The 20,834-nt window shown below is 42.7% G+C and overlaps 1 protein-coding gene across 1 annotated transcript in view; it reads left to right on the forward strand.

The window, feature by feature from the left end:
- Positions 1–20,834, forward strand: part of LOC106552557 (cytosolic phospholipase A2 epsilon-like) — a 51,135-nt gene that overhangs the window by 9,680 nt on the left and 20,621 nt on the right. Inside the window, exons 3-6 of the mRNA XM_087704443.1 lie at positions 9,785–9,921; positions 14,821–14,949; positions 19,063–19,103; positions 20,585–20,627. Of these exons, the coding sequence (XP_087560569.1) occupies positions 9,785–9,921; positions 14,821–14,949; positions 19,063–19,103; positions 20,585–20,627 (350 nt within the window). The remainder of the gene's footprint in view (positions 1–9,784; positions 9,922–14,820; positions 14,950–19,062; positions 19,104–20,584; positions 20,628–20,834) is intronic.

Here is a 20,834-nt window from a genome sequence, read left to right on the forward strand (position 1 = left end):
CAACTCATCTGATAGTTTCTGAAAGTTGGCATTGCTGCTTGTGGAGCATCTCAGATGGATGCATGTTCAAACTCTGTGTCTGGTCTCAGATGTTTTTTTTGTCATTTTACAAGATGAATTGCACTTGGGGTAAAAATTTTCATGTGATTATGGCTTGTCCTTTTGTTGTGCTCTGATTACCACCTAGGAAAATCCTGTGAAACCCCTCTCCCTTTCTACAAAAGGGAAAATGCCACTGCATGATTGCCATAGTGCAATAAATATTGTGGCTTTGAATACTGGTTGTGTTGTTTCCCCCCCCCCCCTGCATAATACCATACCGACTATTTCTAATCCATGATTTGTGCCTTCTGCAAAGATAGATGTGTTCAGCATCAGGTTATAGATAAACTGATAATGGTGTCATTTAATTAAAGTGACAAGCAAACAACAGGAACTTGGCAGTTTAACTTTGCGGTAAATGTAGAAAGTGATTGCAGCCTTAAAGGTGCCCTAACTGACATGCCAATGTATTTTTTAAAAGTTTTTTAAAGGATTTTTTTTCTTTCTTTCTTGAATGACAGTATGGATTGAAAAACTATCTTGCCAGACAAATGGTAGAAGGCAGTGATTTATAAAGAGTCCTATGTGGGATTGTTTAAACCAGAGGGCTGCTACTAGATTATTAAGAAAAAGAAAACCAGGAAATCACGACTTAGAGGTGCAGGGGGGACAGTATAAAGAGGCAGCAGGTATGGCAATTTCTCATTAGTGTTCCAGGATGACAAACCGACTAGACCAAACTAGTGGTATGCTGGCACAGCCAGCACTGTAAATATGAATAAATGCTAGTGGCATGGATATTATTTGTTATTGTATTTATTTATTTGATAAAGACAATAGGTATAAAAATAAACATGAATATGAATGAAATGGGTACAAATAAATAGGGACAGTAGGACAGGGACGGTAGGCACGATGGTGCACTTATGCACACCCCTTTTACAGATCTCTTAGGAATGGGGTGAGGTCAATCGTTGTCAGTTTAAGGTAACAACAGAGTCAGGTAGAGCATTCCAGGCATTGACCACTCTGTTGCTGAAGTCGTATTTTCTGCAATCAAGTTTTGAGAGGTTTGCATTGAGTTTGTATCTGTTGTATGCTCTTGTATTATTGTGGATGAAGCTGAAGTAGTCATTGGCTGCCGAGCTCTTCGCTCTGGCGTCCATACGGGAAAACAGCCAAAGAAGGAGAAATTGCCCCCAGAAATCGAGCTAGAGAGAGACCAGGGCACGAGCGATTTCTCGGAGGGTCTGGTGCTGGCAGCGGACTGGAGAGATATTGCTCTCCAAGGCTGCCTTTCACGAAAAACGCCGACGCCGTTCGGGGGTGCCCGGAAGACGCCGCGGCCCAGCTGATTTAGAGAAGCGTTTAAAGACACCGCCCGGGTGCCGTTTGGAAGCTAGAGAGAGATCAGGGCACGAGCGATTCTCGGAGGGTCTGGTGCTGGCAGCGGACTGGAGAGATTTTGCTCTCCAAGGCTGCCTTTCACGAAAAACGCCGACGCCGTTCGGGGGTGCCCGGAAGACGCCGCGGCCCAGCTGATTCAGAGAAGCGTTTAAAGACGCCGCCCGGGTGCCGTTTGGAAGGCGTCGCGGCCCAACTCGGCTGGAGACGTTGGGTAATACTGTTTGGAGGTTCGTTTGTGACCCGGCTGGCCTGAGAGAGCCTTGACTCTCCTCCACCTGCTGGCTGAGAGAATCTCCCCCCCCCTTCTGTTACTTTCTCTGTCTCGTCTGCGTTTTTGGTTGCTGTGGCTGGGAAGCAAACAGCTGAAGAAGCAAACAGCTGGGTCGCCGCTTTCAGGCGGCCCTCGTATGATGCCTTTGGGCGACGTTTTTCAACTTTTTCGGCACTTTCAGCTGCGCCTTCCCGACCGTGAGGACTGTGAGGAGTCTTTAGACTTGCACCGGACTATCCATCGCCCCAGGGAGAAGGCGGTCAGCCTGGGACAGTACTGGGAGAGAATGGGAGGTTGTTTTCATCTGCTGCTATTGCACCCCCCTTCCTCTCCCCTCGGCTTGGCCTCCCCTGTCGGTGCATTCTCCCCTCCACTGGGCCGTCGCCACTGCAGGGCCTTTTGCTGTTCGAGATTTGACTCCTCTCGGAGTGCGGCCTTTGGACTTTTCGGATTGCATTTTCAGCTGCTCTTTTATCTGCACTTTCATCTGCCACGGCCATTGTTGCCTGATGCCGCCTTGGACCTGCTACCACAGATAGCGCCACTACTGGACGAGTGGGGGTATTTACAGTACATAGAAGGCCCTCTCCTTTCCTCAACCATCTTGGACTTTTTTGGACCTTCCCAGAACTACTCGCACTTTAAACTAATCAACTTTTTGCGCAATTTATAATTTCTTTCTTTTCTTTCATCTTTCTCTTCTTCCTTTGTATGGGCTATGCATGAGGTACGCCTGAGATGAATGAATGTCCCACTTTTATGATCATATTGTTGTAAATTTTGTGTTTTTAACTTTTACGTGGGGACTGTTTGGGGGAGTGTATGAGTATGCGTGATTCGGAGGACCTGCCGGGAGTTGCGGGGGCCACGGGGGTGGTTGAGGGGACCAGAGACACGGGAGAGGGTCGGGGTATTGCGGTCGTAACAGGGAGGGGCAGATACGGCGGGGACTTTAGGGCAGGCCATTACCGGGGAAGGAGGGTTCGCTACATTACAGAGATCCCTCCTTCCGGCCCTAGGAGTCCCACTCCAAGACCAGATGGCGCAAGTAGTCAGGACCCTGGTCTCAGGCTGTTGTCGCTAAATGCCAGGTCTGTTGTACATAAAGCTCCTCTCGTCTGGGACTTAATTTTAGACGAGAGGGCAGACTTGGCATGTATTACTGAAACCTGGCTGGGCCCAGAGGGAGGAGTCCCCCTTGTAGAGCTGTGCCCAGAAGGATTTCAGGTGCTGCATCAGCCGAGAGCCCAGAGAAGGGGTGGGGGTGTGGCCGCTGTTATCCGGGAGTCATTAGTTCCTCGTAGGGTCCCTGCTCCGGAGATTGTCGGGTGTGAGTCTTTGCTGTTAAAGTTGGACCTCAAGGGTCAAGTGGGTCTGCTGCTAACGTACCTGCCTCCCAACAGCGTTGCAGCAGCCCTCCCCTCGCTCCTCGAGTCGGTAGCCGAGCTGGCAATTGAGTTCCCTAGGTTGATGGTCCTGGGGGACTTTAATTTGCCGTCGCTCGGTGAAAACTCTGATGGGGCGCAGGAGTTCATGGCTTCCATGACAGCCATGGGCTTGACCCAAGTAATTCGAGGCCCAACCCATTCAGCGGGACACATGCTTGACCTTGTATTTCTCTCGGAGCAGTGGATTTGTGATCTTGGTCTGAGGGGGAGTGACATCATACCCCTGTCGTGGTCAGACCATTACCTACTGAGGCTCGACTTCCGGAGGCCAAACCCCCACTGTAGGGAGGAGGAACCGACCAGGTGGTTCCGCCCCAGGCGTCTTATGGAACCGTCAAGGTTCCAGACAGAGCTTGGGGTTATTCCTGACACTTTCGCCCACAGTCCGGTGGAGACTCTGGCTGCTGCGTGGCACTCGGCAGCGTCGGAGGCCCTCGACCGGATTGCGCCACTGCGGCTCCTCCGAGGCGGAGGATCCCGGAGACCCCCTTGGTTTACCGAGGAACTCCGGGAGATGAAGCGCCGGAGGAGATGCCTAGAGCACCGTTGGAGGTCCGATAAGTCCGAATCGAACCGAGCAATGGTAACCACCTGCACCAGGGAATACACCAGGGCACTTAGGGCAGCAAAAAGATCGCACATAGCCACCCTGGTAGCATCCGCTGAGTCCCGTCCAGCCGCCCTGTTTAGGATAACCCGCTCCCTATTGAACAAAAGGGAGGCGGGGGAACCCTTGCAGGGCAGAGCTGAAGAATATGCCCAATTCTTAGTGGACAAAATTGCTCGGTTTCGGTCGGACTTGGACTCCACCCCCGCAGTTCCAGCCGAGGCGCAGGGGGACCAAGTAGAACAGCTCTGGGTTGAGTTTCAGGACGTTACCCCCGGGGATGTGGACAAGGCCATGAGAGCTGTAAGTACCTCCACCTGTGTCCTGGATCCATGTCCCTCATGGCTGGTTACTAACTGCAGTGAGGTGACACGAGGCTGGATCCAGGCGGTTGTAACCGCCTCCCTTCGGGAGGGGAACTTCCCCGCCACACTGAAGGCGGCGGTGGTGAGACCCCTCCTGAAGAAACCATCCTTGGATCCAGCTGTTCTTAATAGCTATTGTCCAGTCTCCAACCTTCCCTTCTTGGGGAAGGTTGTTGAGAAGGTGGTGGCCTTCCAGCTCCAACGGTCCTTGGAAGAAGCAAACTATCTAGACCCCTTCCAGTCAGGCTTCAGGCCCGGTTACAGCACAGAAACCGCTTTGGTCGCATTGATGGATGATCTCTGGAGAGCCAGAGATGAAGGACATTCCTCCATCCTGGTCCTCCTTGACCTCTCAGCGGCTTTCGATACCATCGACCATGGTATCCTTCTGCGACGACTGCGGGAGGTGGGAGTGGGAGGCACCGTGCTACGGTGGTTCTCCTCCTACCTCTCGGACAGGTCACAGTCGGTGTTAGTGGGGGGGCAGAGATCGTCCCCTAGGCCCCTAAATTATGGGGTGCCTCAGGGCTCGGTCTTATCCCCCCTACTATTCAACATCTACATGAAACCGCTGGGAGAGATCATCCACAGGCACGGGATTAGATACCATCAATATGCGGACGATACTCAATTGTATCTGTCTGCCCCGTGCCAACTCAATGAAGCGGTAGACGTGATGAGCCGGGGCCTTGAGGCCGTTATGGACTGGATGAGGGTTAACAAGCTTGTGCTCAACCCAGAAAAGACCAAGTGGCTGTTGTGTTTTCCTCCCAAAGATTTGGCTAATATTCCACCACTCAGGCTGGGGGGTCAAATTTTATACCCCTCAGAGAGGGTACGCAACTTGGGAGTCCTCCTGGATCCACAGCTGTCATTTGACCACCACTTAACGGCTGTGACCAGGGGGGCATTCGCCCAGGTTCGCCTGGTGCGCCAGTTGCGACCCTACCTGAATCGGGAGGCGCTCACAACAGTCACTCGGGCCCTTGTGACCTCTAGGCTGGAATACTGCAATGTGCTCTACATGGGGCTGCCCTTGAGGAGCATCCGGCGACTTCAGCTAGTGCAGAACGCAGCCGCGCGAGTGATTGCGGGTGCACCTCGATTCACCCGCATAACACCTATCCTCCGCGAGCTGCGCTGGCTACCTGCCGATCTCCGGATGCGCTTCAAGGTGCTATTAATCACCCATAAAGCCCTACATGGCGGTGGATCTGGATACTTGAGAGACCGCCTTCTGCCAATTACATCCCTGCGACCGATAAGATCCCATAGATTAGGCCTCCTCCGTATCCCATCGGCCAGCCAGTGTCGGCTGGCAACTACAAGGAGGAGGGCCTTCTCAGCAGTAGCCCCGACCCTTTGGAACGAGCTCCCCGTGGAGATTCGTACCCTCTCCACCGTCCAAGCCTTCCGCATAGCCTTGAAGAACTGGCTCGCCCGTCAGGCCTGGGGATAAGGATAGTTACCCCTCCCGAATGATGAATGTATGTTGCTTACTATTTTATTATATGTTTCTGTCTTAATGTCTGTATTCCCCCTTCCCGGTTTTGTGTGAGCCGCCCTGAGTCCCCTCAGGGAAAAGGGCGGCCTACAAATACTAATAAAATTCTAAAAATTCTAAATTGACCGGTAAGACGTTGTAGTGGATAATTTTGTGTACTACGCTTACGTCCGACCGTAGGCGGTGTAGTTCTAGATTGTCTAGGTTGTGCAGAATACAATGTCTTTTCCCTTTTCTTCTCTTTGAAGTATATTCTGTTCCTCCAAGAAAAGAACCAAATATTCCATTTACAAAGGCAATTTTCTTCCCACCCACCCCCAAAAAACTGTTAACATTGTAATCTAGAAAAATGGAAAGCATTAATAAGAAATTGCAATTAAAATGAACATTTTGGCTTAAAAGGAATATTTAACATACATGGATATGGATTATGGTTCCTTCTGAAATTGTTAATCATGATGGGAATGATCTAATATTCTGCACCTATTAATACAAATGATGATATATATGCTAGTATATGTTTTGCTTTCCTGTTACATGTATCTTCTAATTGTGCTGGATTAGATAAATCCCCAATCATAATTCTGGGAGTCATAATCCCAGACATAATTAATAGCAATAGCATTAACACTTATATAGCATCACATAGTGCTTTACAGCACTGTCTATATGGTTTTACAATGTCAGCATATTACCTCCAACAATCTGGGTCCTCAGTTTATCAACTTCAGAAGGCTGGAAGGCTGAGTTAATCTTGAGCCCCATCAGGATTGAACTCCAAACTGTATGCAGAGTTTGCCTGAAATACTGCATTTTAACCACTGTACCACCAGGGCTCCTATATCTATATGGAACCAAGTTGAGGAATCTTCTCAAGAAACAATTTTTTTAAAGAAAAGAACTATTTTAAGCAAGGAATAAAACTGAATTAGTAGTATCAGCCATCCATGACATTGCTGATCTCACTGTATCTAAGAAAAGACTTTTCATCTTTTGAAAAAATTGATATATTGATATAGTGTTGACTTATCTTCCACAAGCATTACATTATAGTTCTGTGGGAAGGGGAAAGAAACTAAATAAAGCATAGCACATTGAAATCTTGATTTATAGATTCATTGGACTCTGCAATTAATGCAATGAGTTTCTGCTTCACAAGAGTTATATATGCTAATATTGTTACACAAGCTACATCATATGTAAAATTGTTACTTCATTTGCATAAGGATATCATTATCGATTGATGTGAGTTCTTCATAATGATGTAATCATGCAAATGACAGAAATTGTTATAATAACCATATGTAATGATATTTGTCAATAATAGCACACCTCCCCAAATAATCCATTTAAGTAAGGTTTCACTTTAGTCTAAATCCTCTGAATGTAAACCCTGAAGAGAAGTTGTTCTCTATCTTCCTTCTTTCCTCAGAATCATTCCTAAAAACTAAAAAAAAGGGGGTTGGAGTGGGGAATTGGCTCTTCCTTGTACTATTGAATGGTAATTTGCCCCTGCAATATACTCATTCCTCATCTGATTATATTAATCCACAGTTTTTGGGTTGGATTATTTTCCAATTGAAATTCTTGATTTTCCCAAGAAAATGCACCACTCAAGTGTAACACTGAGGTGTTATATGATATGTAACAGAGTGATATTTTTCTGTGAGTGTCTGTATAAATACTCAAAGTTGTGATGAAGAGAAATAGAATTAGCAATAGTCCGGTTGATGACAAGAGAAGTGATTCTTTTGTGCTAACTTTCACATGCACACATCCAGCTTTATTTTCAATATTTCCACTTCTAAAAAAATTCTTCCTAGTTACATTTCACCTCGGTGAATCATTTCTCCGAGCATTTACTGTGTGCCCATGCCAGCATTTTTTCTACTGAAAACAGAAGCAGTTTTCTATGACTCAGCCATGGTGTGTGTTTTTTCTCTCCCTGTTTTGTATAAGTCAGCATCAGAGAAAATGTAGCAAAACTGTTAACCTAGGAATATCTCAAAATGAAAAATGCTTCTGTTTCAACCCAGAATAAATTGTAGCGATCGGGAAACTTTCTGAAACAATTTTGGATTTAGTAAAAGTGAAACCAGTTAAATTTGGTTGTTTTGGATGTGGATGGAACCACATCAGATATGGGTTGCTCACGGTTCAGTCGGGATTAGGTGAACCAGTAGCAGCGACGGGAGGCTCTGCCCACCCCCCAAACGCTTCTGCGCATGCGAGAAAGAGCGAGCGTGTTGGAACCGGTAGTAAAAAAATTGGCAACCCACCACTGAACCACATTTACAAAGCAAGAAGGGCAAGGCTACTTCATGCTGATCCTCTCTCTCTTTCACCCCTTAATAGTTGCTAGTGTGTATTTTCATCAGCCCAATTTTACCCAATCTTCCCAGCATGACTTCTTTCCTTCCTTCCCTCTCAGCCACTTCCAAACATCTCCTTTCAACCATAGCCAACACATCCTGTAGCTTTGAAGAGATCGGAAATACAAAACAGTTGGAAGGAATTGGGTGTTATTTCAAGATATATACAAGATTTTATAAGTTTACATCTCTGAAAAGGCTAATGCAGCATCAATGTTTTAGATTTTTAAAAATGTGTTTTGATCTAACAGCAGATTGAGCTAGCTACCTTGAAACAATCCCTCGGCTAACTCAGGAACTAAACCAGGAGTGAAATCCAGCAGGTTCTGACAAGTTCTGGAGAACTGGTAGCAGACATTTTGAATATTGGATATATTGAGGGATATTTGTGAACAATGGAGCCAGGAAGTTTAAGGGTGTCTGCCATTATACAGTGACTGTATTTAAAAGATACTATGGAAAAGGAACTAGTTTTACTGGACAAGATTGAGATTGATTTGAAAATGAAATTAAAGATGAAAGGCTACAAGAATCATATAGGAAAAGATTCTATACAGAATACACAAATGAAACTGACTGATGTCTTAATAATTAAAGGGAAGGTATAAATAACAAATCAAAAAAGTGACTGGATAACTTTTTTATATTGGGTTTAATAAAGAAACTTGTCAAAAGTTTGAAGGGTTTTGTGAGATGGGACAAAAGAAAAAAGAAAAAACAATCAAGTTTTAGGACATATTTTTCAAGGGATTAAAGATCAAAGTTATTAAAAGGAAATATAAGGTTTGTTTATCTGATCAAACTTCAAATATGCTATTAGCTCTGATGACCTTTAATGAGTTTTTGTTTACCAAGACTAAATGATACAACTTTATTGTTTTGTTTATAGATAAGAGATGGGGAAAAAGAAATCATTTGTTGTATTTTAAAAGAAAGTGATAAATTACCAAAATTGTTTATTCTTGTGATGAAGAGAGAAATCATATGTATGTATGTATGTATGTATGTATGTATGTATGTATGTATGTATGTATATCAACTTCTTTACATACATACATAATAACAGATGAATAAGTGTACAATACCAATAGTAAATTCTTTCAACGTGGTAGAAGTTACAAGCAGAACACAAGGAGGAGAGAACAGTTTCAGAGTTCAGAGCAGACAGAGCATTTTCAGTTTTGATTCTCAGCACAGACTCAGATATGTTTACGCTCTCATTGGCTGACTTAGTTGCTATGCCTATTCATTGGCTGACCTTGTTACCATGTTTCTCCCAGTCATGAATATTCTAACACTCTTCACTTATTTTTTTCTTATTTTTTCTTTTGATTTTTAGTTTGTATTACTTTTTATCTTTTTAATTGTCATGTTTAATAAAATTATTATAAAAAATAGCATGACAGAAGACTTAATTGATATAAAATATATTCTTCCTTGTTATAACATTTTATATAGAAATGAAATAAAATGAAGCACTCTGAAACTTCCAAAAATTAAATTTCAACCATAATTTGACTGAATCAGAGTCATCTTCATCCTGGGAACTGAACCCACCCTTTCCACTCTGGAAATTGAAAAAGCAGTTTATAATCATTTCAGGATCCAAATTATAGTGAAATATGAAATACAGTCCTACTAAAATACCTGAAGATTTTAAATGTGCTATTTGAGATGTATCTCACTTCAAGGTTAAGATAAATGGTCTGTCTATGCTGGAATGATCATCATTTCTGACTGTAACTCATTTTTTTATTCTTACACACAGTTACTGAATCTGATTGCTATGTGACCTTGTGGCTTCCTACTTCCTCAGTGGAAAAATTTCGAACCAAAACAGTTACAAATTGCAAAGATCCAATATGGAATGAATCATTCTATTTCAGGATCCAGAGTCAAGTCAAGGTAAGATGAAAGATGTCAATATTTCTGCCCTTCTAAATGAGCCAGGATAATAGTATTTGTTTATTGTTGTACTATTTTATCATCATTATTTCTCATCCAATTCTTTCTCTCAGTCTGATTTATTGAGCTCCTGGTGCCACAGTAGAGTTAGGCAAAAACTAGTCTATACACACAGGGAATTATTAAAGATTGGATCTTCTAGTCGACTAGATATTACCAGCAACTTCCAGCAGTCTCCTAATATACCGAGTGACATAGTAAGACTGCCAGGCTCTCCATGGATCGTTGTTGGGCCTAGGAGGTGGCGAAGAGAGCAAAAGCAGAAGCGGGGATGCAGAGCTGGTTTGCTAGTTCGGTTACGGAAGCAGCCTCACAGACCAGCATTACCAAGCCTTTTTCTAACCAACTCTAGATCCTAGATGAACTAGAGCTATGGATGGCAGCGAATAAGGTCATTCGTGACTACTGTGTGATGATCATCACAGAGACCTGGCTTCATCCACTTGTACCGGATGCGTCAGTGGAGCTAACTAACTGTATCACACAGCGCTTTGACAGAAACAGCAACTCTAGTAAAAGCAAAGGTGGAGGACTTTGTATTTACACACATAATAACTGGTGCACTAAAAGTAGAGTTGCTTATACTCACGGTTCTGCAGATGTGGAATTCTTAACTGTCATTTGTTGGCCATTTTATTTAACTAGAGAGATTTCTCTTATAGTTGTCACTGCTGTCTATATTCCACCTGATGCAAATGTTAGCGCAGCGCTCTCTAAGTTACATGACACCATCGAGAGGCAGCAACAAACTTACCCTGAGGGTGCTTTTATCGTGGCTGGGGATTTTAATTAAGCCAATCTAAAGTCTGTTCTCCCTAAGTTTTGCAGTATGTTCAGTGTACCACCAGAGGTAAGAACCCACTAGACCATATGTAATCAAACTTAAGACAGGCATATAGAGCAATCCCCCTCTCTGACCACATCTCTCTGCTACTGTGCCCAAAGTATATCCCCCTTAGGAAAAGGATACGATCAGTCTTGAAAACTGTCAAAATCTGGCGGAGGGAGCACTCTGCCAGTTGCAGGACTGCTTTGAGACTACCGAGTGGAGTATATTTGAACATTTGGAGCTGCAAGAATTCACTGACACTGTACTCTCATGTGGCACGACAAAACCGCGCTCGTCAAAATAGCGGTGATAAAATCGCGTCGCTAAAGCCGCGACGTCATCACCGCACGTCATCACCGCCGCGACAACAGCACGGCAACAGAAGGGCGCTTTAAAACGGCGCTGCGGCAGAAAGCCGATTTCAATTAAGGTAAGGGTTAGGATTAGGTTTAGGGGTTTGTTTTAGGGTTAGGGTTAGGGTTAGGTTTAGGTTTAGGTTTAGGGTTAGGTTTAGGGTTAGGTTTAGGGTTAGGTTTAGGGTTAGGGTTATGGTTAGGTTTAGGTTTAGGTTTAGGGTTAGGTTTAGGGTTAGGTTTAGGGTTAGGTTTAGGGTTAGGGTTAGGGTTAGGTTTAGGTTTAGGGTTAGGTTTAGGGTTAGGTTTAGGTTTAGGGTTAGGTTTAGGGTTAGGTTTAGGGTTAGGTTTAGGGTTAGGTTTAGGGTTAGGTTTAGGGTACTGAGTGCTTGGGAATGCACGGATTTGCCCTCCGCGATTATGTCATTGCGGTAGGGTCGTGTTTTTCCTTAGCGCTTCAAACGGCGCGAATTAGTCTTCGCGCTTATGTCTCCGCAGATAAGGGCTTCGCGGATTTGTGGTGGAACCGTACTCTCATACATTAAAACATGCACAGACAATGTAACAGTGAATAAGCACATCAGAGTTTACAGTAATCTAAAGCCTGGATGTCAGCAGAGATACAATCACTTCTGAGAGCCCAAAACTCCACCTTCAAGGCAGGAAACGAAGTCAAATAAAATGAAACCAGGGCAAACTTGAGAAGAGGCATTAAGGCGGCTAAACAGAGGTAGAGAAGTATCTGGAAGATAATAACTCAAGACAGGTGTGGCAGGGGCTACAACACCTAACCAACTATAAGGGCAATACGAAAAAAATCGCCAATGCTAATGCCGTGCTAGTAGAGGAGCTAAATAGCTTCTTCACTTGCTTTGAGGTCAAAAGATCAGTCTCTGTGGCTCTAGCCCAAAGGACCTCTGACCTCCAACCACTCACCCTGGATGTACATCAAGTGAGAGATGAGCTGAAAGCTGTGAATCCCAATAGAGCTGCAGTCCAGACAGGTTGTTGAGGAAAGTGGTAAAAACCTGTGCTGACCAATTAACAGGGGTCCTGACAAGGATTTTTAACCTCTCCCTGCAACAGGCTAGAGTCCCATCATGCTTGAAAGCAGCCACAATTATCCCAGTTCCGAAGAAAGCAGCCATAAAAAGCTTGAATGACTATAGACCCATTGCACTGACATCTATGGTGATGAATCTTTGAGAGACTGGTCTTATAACACCTCAAGTCCTGTCTTCCACCAAATTTTGATCAACACCAGTTTGCTTATAGAAGCAACAGGTCGACAGGGGGACGCCATCACCACTGCTCTACATATTGCACTGAGCCACCTTGAGAAATCTGGGAATTATGTCAGAATGCTTTTTATACACTATAGCTCGGCCTTTAATTCTTACCAGGAATTCTCATTGAAAAGTTGACTGACCTGAATTTCCCTCCCCTCACTTGTGAATGGATCAAAGACTTCCTGACGGATCGTCCACAAACAGTATGGGTTGGGTCCTTTACATCTTCCACGCTAAAGCTCAGCACAGGCTTCCCCCAGAGATGTGTGCTCAGCCCATACCTGTACTTGCTGTATACATATGACTGCATATCGTCTGATCCATCCAACATCATAATAAAGTTTGCAGGTGACACAACAGTGCTGGGTTTCATAACCGGAGGGGACGAATCAGCATACAGGGAAGAAGTCCAGAAGGTATCCACATGGTGCTAAAGAAACAACTTACATCTAAATACTAGTAAGACAAAGGAGATGGTGCTAGATTTCTGGAAGCGCAGAGAGGAACCTGCCCCACTGTATATCGAGGGAGGCTATGTGGAGAGGGTTTCCTCTTTTAAATTTTTGGGAGTGCTTATTAGTCAAGATCTCACCTGGAAAAACAACATGTCTCTGGTGAGTGGAAAGGCCCAGCAGAGACTTCATTTCCTTAGAGTCCTGTGAAAAAATCAGGTGGAACAACGGCTGATGAACTCTTTCTATCACTCCACCATAGAAAGTGTCCTCACATATTGTATTACAGTATGGTATGCCGGTGTAATAGCTGCGGACAGGAAGGCACTACAGAGAGTGATCAATTCGGCACAAGAAACTATTGGTTGCCCTCTGACACCACTGGATGACATCGCCAGATCTTGCTGCTTTAGCAGAGTAAGGAAGTCCCTGGTCAGTGTCTCTTTGCACTTCTACCATCAGGCAGAAGGCATCAAAGTATAGCCAGCTGAACAAACAGGTTTAAAGATAGTTTCTATCCTGTGAGACTTTTAAATACAATCACAATCACTTCATGCACACGCTAGTTTTTTTTTCTTTTTTTTTTTGTTTCTGTTATAATTTTGCACCAGTGAGGTTAAAACCAATTTCGTTGTATTTAAGTACAATGACAATAAAGATTATACTTATACTTATATTATATAATTAGTAAATGTTTAGGTAATCCTTCCAATCCAATGAGCTTTTACAAAGAATGTTGCTTCCGCTGCATAGAAAGATTTTATGTGTGTGTGTGTGTGTGTGTGTGTGTGTGTGTGTGTGTGTGTGTGTGTAACAAAAAGGCAACAGTAAAAAATATTGGGTTTCTGTCTGGATGGTCTCTTGTGACGAGCCGAATGACAGAGAATGGAAGTAGTGAACTTCCTCCCATATTTGGGCATACCAAATATGCCATATATATTTATTAATATTTATTTATTTAAAATCTTATATATATATATATAATTTTGTTACTTTCACTACTCTGAGTAAGTCGACAATTTGGGCCTCACTGTATTTACCCCACACTAATTTACTTTTGGAAGGGCATTGCTAGAGGATGGCATTTTCTTACCATTTCCCCTTCTTGTATCTTATTTTTGCCATTTTCAATATTGGACTTCCATACTCATTTCCATTAGTCAGCTGTTATTATGTTGGTTAATGAATTAAAGGACCAGCAGCCAAAAAACTTGGAGAAATTGATTGTGTAAATATTTTTTCACAAAGCTCCTATATTTCAGATTTGTAGGTAAATAACTAATAACTCAAGGTGGTTCCAAGGCCTAAAAATTGATATTCCCTTTTCCCAAAGTGTCAGTTTTTTTGTGAAAACAAACCAACCACAAAGGCTTGGATTAGGATACAGGACCCTGAAGAAGAAGAAAAGGAACACATGAAAATATATTTTCACAGCAAAATATAGCTCCCAGTATTTTGCCATCTAAGCAGTGGTGGGATTCAGCCAGTTCGCACCTATTTGGGAGAACCAGTTGTTAACTTTCTAAGCAGTTTGGAGAACCAGTTGTTGGAAGAAATCTCTTTTTGTGTTTTTTTCCACTTTACAGGGCTATGGAAGGCAGGAAGAAACATTTTGGTGTTGTTTCTAGCCTCATCTTTATTGCCCTGCTTACAGAAACTGCCTCTTTGGTTAACCCTTATTACATTGTAACAACTAAGGTGAAGCGCCCATCGACCTGAGTGACATTGAGTTGGCCACGCCCACACAGTCACATGACCGAGCCATGCCTACCCAGCTGGTCATTAGGGCAGAGAACCGGTTGTTAAATTATTTGAATCCCACCACTGTACCTAAGGCAGAACAAAATAAACATTTGCCTTTCCCCCGTTCTGTGATATTGTATTTCAGTCATAACGGAATTTATTTCTGTCTTCAGAATGTTTTGGAACTGACAATATGCGATGAAGATTTATATCAAAATGACGACAACCGTACAATTTACTTTGATGTAGCTAAAATCCCACTTGGAGAATCAATAATGGTCACATTTGAATTGGATCGCCTGGTGAGTGTGAATAAATTCAAACCATTTCTGTTGGATCAGAGGTGGATTGCTGCTGGTTCGAATCAGTACGGCCGAACTGGTAGTAGTGGCGGCGACGGGAGGCGGGAGGCTCTGTCCACCCGCCCAGACAGTGGATACTGTCTGTTTGTGTGTGTGTGTCTGTGTGTGTGTTTGTGTGTGTGTGTTTGCCATTCTTTCTTGGGTAATAGCCACTATACTTCAATAGAAAGCAAACAGATGCTTTATATCTCCTTTCTATTTGATTCTGTAACCACACAAGGAGAGGGAGAAACTGAATCAGAAACATAGAAGTAGCCTGGACTTCTTAACCAAACCCAATCCAGACTATATTATTATTGTGTGCAATAGTGGTGAATATCACTAAATCTACTTTGTCATACTTGAGCCTTGAAAAGGCAAAAATACTAAAGATCAACACTGAATCTCTCTTTCAACTTTCTATGTATATAGAATGCAAGATAAACATTTGCTTTCCCCCCATTCTATGATGCGATACTTTAATCAGAATTCATTTATATCTCCAGAATCTCTTAGAACTGACAATATGCAATACATTCCAGAGAAATATAGTCGTATTACTCCAAGAAAGAATATAATTAAAGTGGAAATAAAAGGAATATATATAAAGAATATATATCTATTATAAGCAGCAACCATATATTTTACAATTTTATATATATAATTATATATGGACTCACAAAACCTTTATGGACAGTCCTATCTGAACAATCACATATAAACACACATTTTCTTTTCATATACTGACTCAGCTTTCTTTGTTTTCCTCCCCCCCCCCCCCATCCACACCCATGGGATTTTGGTTTTTTGGGAGGAGTCAGGTTAAAGTAGTATTGGCTGTCCTTGTAACCAATCTCAAAAAATTTCACTGGCAGCTTCCAAGAGGAAGAAGAAAACTTGTCTGAAGGCTCCCACAATTATTTATTTATTTATTTATTTATTTATTTATTTATTTATTTATTTATTTATTTATTTATTTATTTATTTATTTATTTATTTATTTTCTTTTCCCTTTCTTTCTTTTTTCCTTCCTCCCTCCCTCTCTCCCCCTCCCTTTCTAACCAAAGGATCCTACCTCACCCTATGTAGACCAGCCTCCTCAGTCTGACACCTGCATGCCCTGATATTACCTTCAAGTTTAATTGCTGTTTCTATAGTGTTTGACTGTAGATTTAATATCCAGTTTGGTTGATGTGTCTGTAGACTTTTAGTCACTCTATTAAGGCAGAATGTTGCCCAGGGTATTACATTGTGGAGGTATATACTTCATACCCCCGTGATGGCGAACCTATGGCACACGTGACACAGGTGGCATACGGAGCCATTTGTCAGGGCACATGAGGTGTTGCCCTGTCAGCTGGTCAGCATGCATGCGCACGCTGGCCAGCTGACTTTGGCCTTTTGAGGCCATTTTTCACCCTCCAGAGGCTTCCTTGAAGCCTCCAGAGCGCAAAAAAACGGCCCTATGGGCAAACCGGAAGTTTGGGAACGTACTTCCAGTTTGCTTGTAGGTCCAGTGTTAGCCCTCCGGAGCCTTCAGGAAGCTTCCCTGAAGGCTCCGTAGGGCAAAAAACAACCCTATGAGCAAACCCGAAGTCACTTCCGGGTTGCTCATAGGGTCGGTTTTAACCCTCCGGAGTGTTCAGGCTTCCCTGAAGGTTCCGGAGGGCAAAAAACAACTCTACAAACAAACTGGAAGTCACTTCCAGTTTGCCCTTGGGGCCGGTTTTCTGCACTCCAGAGGCTTCAGAGAAGTTCCTGAAGCCTCTGGAGGGCCTCCAGGTGGGAGGGAGGAGCTGTTTTCATCCTTCCCAGGCTCCTATAAAGCCTCTCAAGCCTGAGGAAAAAGCACGTGAAAAAAGCACACCAAAAATTGGGGGAAGCACTGGTCGTGTGTGCATGGGCACTGGGGTCATGCGCAAAGCATTATGGGTGCAGCACGCCCACGCACAACCCCTCTGCCGTCCCCCGCTTTTGGCATGCGAGCTATCACTGTCATAGCCCATCATAACATGGGCAACTTTTAATAACCACAACCCAACAGATTACATGGATGCAACAAAACCACTTCCAGGAATGTAATTACCCTGAAAATATGGAGCCATCTCAATAGAATTTTTAGTATTTTTTTTTAGTATTTTATTATTTTATTAAGGATTTATATGCCGCCCTTTTCCCTGAGGGGACTCAGGGCGGCTTACAACAATGAAGGGAAGGGAGTGCAAGACAAGACTTGAAAAAAAGAATCGTGATTAAAAGAAATTAAACCATAAAAATACAACATTCACTCAACATTCGGGCGGGGTGAGAAATAATCCTATCCCCAGGCCTGACGGGATAGCCAGATCTTGAGGGCTGTGCGGAAGGCCTGGACTGTGGTGAGGGTACGGATCTCCACGGGGAGGTTGTTCCATAATGTCGGAGCTGCAACAGAGAAGGCTCTCCTCCGCGTAGTCGCCAGTCGGCACTGACTGGCGGATGGAATTCGGAGGAGGCCTACTCTGTGCGATCTGATGGGACGCAGGGAGGTGATTGGCAGGAGGCGGTCTCTCAAATCAGGACAGGCCATGTGGGGGATGGCTAAGAGCCTGTAATGCCACTGTGATGAATTGGAACAAACTATAACAAACTATAAGACATATAATAAGTTCAAGAATATCTCCTCAGGAAATTTCAAGGCACCTGTCCACATCCTCACCCAAAGCAATTAGATGGTTAGCTTCCTCATATATCAAATTATCACACCTATTCCATTGCAATTCTATGGCTCCACAATATGGTGATTTTATTATAGCTTTATATTAATATACTTTGCTTCTGTAGAGCATGGTCCACATATCATTGGAGAGAGAGCAAGATAGAGAAAGATTTCTGATGCTTTATTTAAACTAAATGTATATATCAGTGAGTGCATGACCTCTGTAGATGCCATGTGCTAAATACATAAAAAATTATTGTATTTGAATGGAAAATATCTGGACAACCATCTCAACAAAAAGATGCGGAGAGACTGTGTCTCTCAATTCCTCTCTAATGATTTTTTGGGCTTTGTAGGCCAGTAGAGTGGACAAAAAAGTCCCTCAAAAACTGGATCTTATGAGAAGACATGAGACAATTTAAAACATCTGGATTGTCTGGCACAGGGGTCAGTAATCTGCAGCTCTGGAGCAGCATGTGGTTCTTTCAACTCTCTGCTGAAAAAGGACATTGTGCTAGGAGGAGACTCTATGGTGGGGGAACTGGATTTCTAGTCAGCACAGGAAAAAGAACACTATGCTAGGAGGGGACTCTATGATGGGGGAACTGGACTTCCAGAATTGAATGGGAGGCTTCCAGTTAGGACCTTTGTGGCTCTTTGGGTGTTTAAGGTTGCCGACCCCTGGTCTGTCATAATTCCAAATGTCTAAATATATCTATGGAGATTCTCAGTCATCCAGATCATGGTTGTCCCAAAGGTGCTTTTTGACGAGGCAACTGGACTTCCTGTTTTTTCTTTGAAACTGAAGAAGCTTCTTGGATGAGAAGCGGAACATCTTCAAAGAAAAACAGAAAGTCCAGCTGCTTCTTGAAAAAAGCACCTATGTAATTGAATGCTATATTATATAGGTTTTTGGACTGGTTTGGAATGATTCTTCCACTCTGACTCAGTCTGCCAAAAGCACAATGTCTACTTTGACCTTAAGTTTTAAAGGAGTTTTTTTTTTCTATGAAAACCACAACATCAATTAAAGTTTTTGACTAAAATTTAATCAAGACCAGAATCTGTTGTTTTAAGAACTGGGTTTAATTACTTCAGGCTATTAGATGACAGCAAATGTTTAGTTTGAATATTGAATTTTGCAAAACAGTTAATCTAATTATTACTAAACCATTAACTATCCAGATAAAGGGAAACAACAATGCTGTTCTACAGAAGAGTACAGAATGTACTTGTGTACATTCATGTGTCTTTTTAAGCAAGCATATCTTTTTGCTGAAAGAAGGGACTTGAGAAACATTTTCATGTGATAGGTGAAGGGAGGTTACTGGTTATTTGCCAAAGGTCTGTCATATGTGTTACATTTTAATTTTCAGGAAAATGAAGAAATGGAAGTTGAATTTACTTTGGAGAATATGTGAGTAATCCAAATAACATTGAAATAAGTTGTTGGAAAAGTCCATAACAATACAAATGCAATATTGTATAAATAACAGAACCACTCATTTTTTTTCACTTGCTGTCCATAAAAAAATCAAAATCATGTCATTCAAATAATAACTCTTCTTTGGCCCAGTAAGTGAAGAAATGAAAACAATTGTCACGGAATAAAGTGATTGTTTCTTGCATAACAACTGTATGAATCTCAATTCAAATCCAAGTTTTAGACATTAGCTTTCTCTATTATGGTTCCTGCAAATTGAGGAGGAAATCAGAAAACAACCTTGTTAAAATTTGCTTGCTTGCTTTCAGCTCTTGTACAGACCTTAAAGAGCAGCAACCATGCAACAGCATGAACTCTCGTTGGATGACAAGTTGTCCCAATTCCTACAATATTTAATGTCTCATCTCACTTATGCCTCTGGAAGATTCAAGTGTATTCTAAAATTTAGTAAGGGGGGAGAAATCCTTGTATCTTGGGTCAATAAAAGGGCCATCACCAGGAAGCCTTGAGTACAGGATCCCTGAAGATATTTTCTTGACAGAAGAATACTTAGCAAGCCTTCTTGCCCTGAACTCATTGGATAGGTACATATATTCCACACAGAGCAAGTGATGTCAGAGTCATCCAAGACCTAACTCTATGCAGAATTTTAAAGGAGACAACCAGCACCTTGAATAGCATCTGGAAGTTAACTGGCAGCCATTGAAGTTCCTGCTAAAAATATGCACATGGACAAACTTCAGCACACCCATAACCACCCAGGCTGTCACACCCTAGACCAGCTGCAGTCTCAGAATAGCTTTCAGTGACAGCCTCGGATATGGAGGATTACAATAATTCAGATGGAAAATGATAAAAGCAATAACTGTCAGCATTTTGTTCTATGGCAGCTGGTGCACCTAATATAATTATATTAAACCTCTTGACTACACCTCCACCTGTTGTTCTTGTCAAAGAGGATTCTCAAACTATGAATGATATCCATCCAGAGGTGTGCAACCTATTTAAAATTAAAGACGGAGTCAAGAGTCAGTTGGCTTCAAAACCCACATTCATTCATTCATCTTTCTGGGAGAAAGCTTTGATGGTTTTCCCTACCCCGACTCTAACAGCCTTCAAATACCAAGGCGGGATTTCAGTACCAGGTCTTTACAGGAATGGCTTTGAATGATGCTTCCTTTTCCCTTTGAGTTGACTCTTCTGGAAGATTTTAATTAGTAGGAGTCAGAATTTCCTAGGAAATTCATGGGAACTAATTTAACTGGTGCCTGGCTTATAGCTGCTTGGCATACTGGAATGTGTATTACTGTGAATCGTGAAAGCATTGACATTAAGAAATACAATTTTCCTTGAAATATATAGGCCTATGTAGCTGTAACTCCTAAGCTATATCTCATGTCGAATCATTGTGTCTTCTTAAATTGTAATGTTATATCCATATTTCTGTTTTATAGAGAGGGGCCACTTGAAACAATAACTACAAATGGAGCAGTGGTGGTAATTTTTATTTATATATTTGTTTCTTTAATCCTTTATTTTCCAATTAGAAAAATATGAACCTGCTCTACCAAGGATTGTGCAAACTTTGGTTGGCCAAGAGTCTCCTTTGTTATTGAAAAACACGCCTTCTCCACTTTCCTAAAAGTAGGCAGAGTCCAGAAAGGAAATGAGTGACATCAAGATAAAAATGAAACTTGATTAAAT

The sequence above is a fragment of the Thamnophis sirtalis genome, unplaced genomic scaffold (assembly GCF_051295495.1).
Source record: "Thamnophis sirtalis isolate CommonGarterSnake01/CBP01778 unplaced genomic scaffold, rThaSir2_p1.2 scaffold_1, whole genome shotgun sequence".
NCBI lineage: Eukaryota > Metazoa > Chordata > Lepidosauria > Squamata > Natricidae > Thamnophis > Thamnophis sirtalis.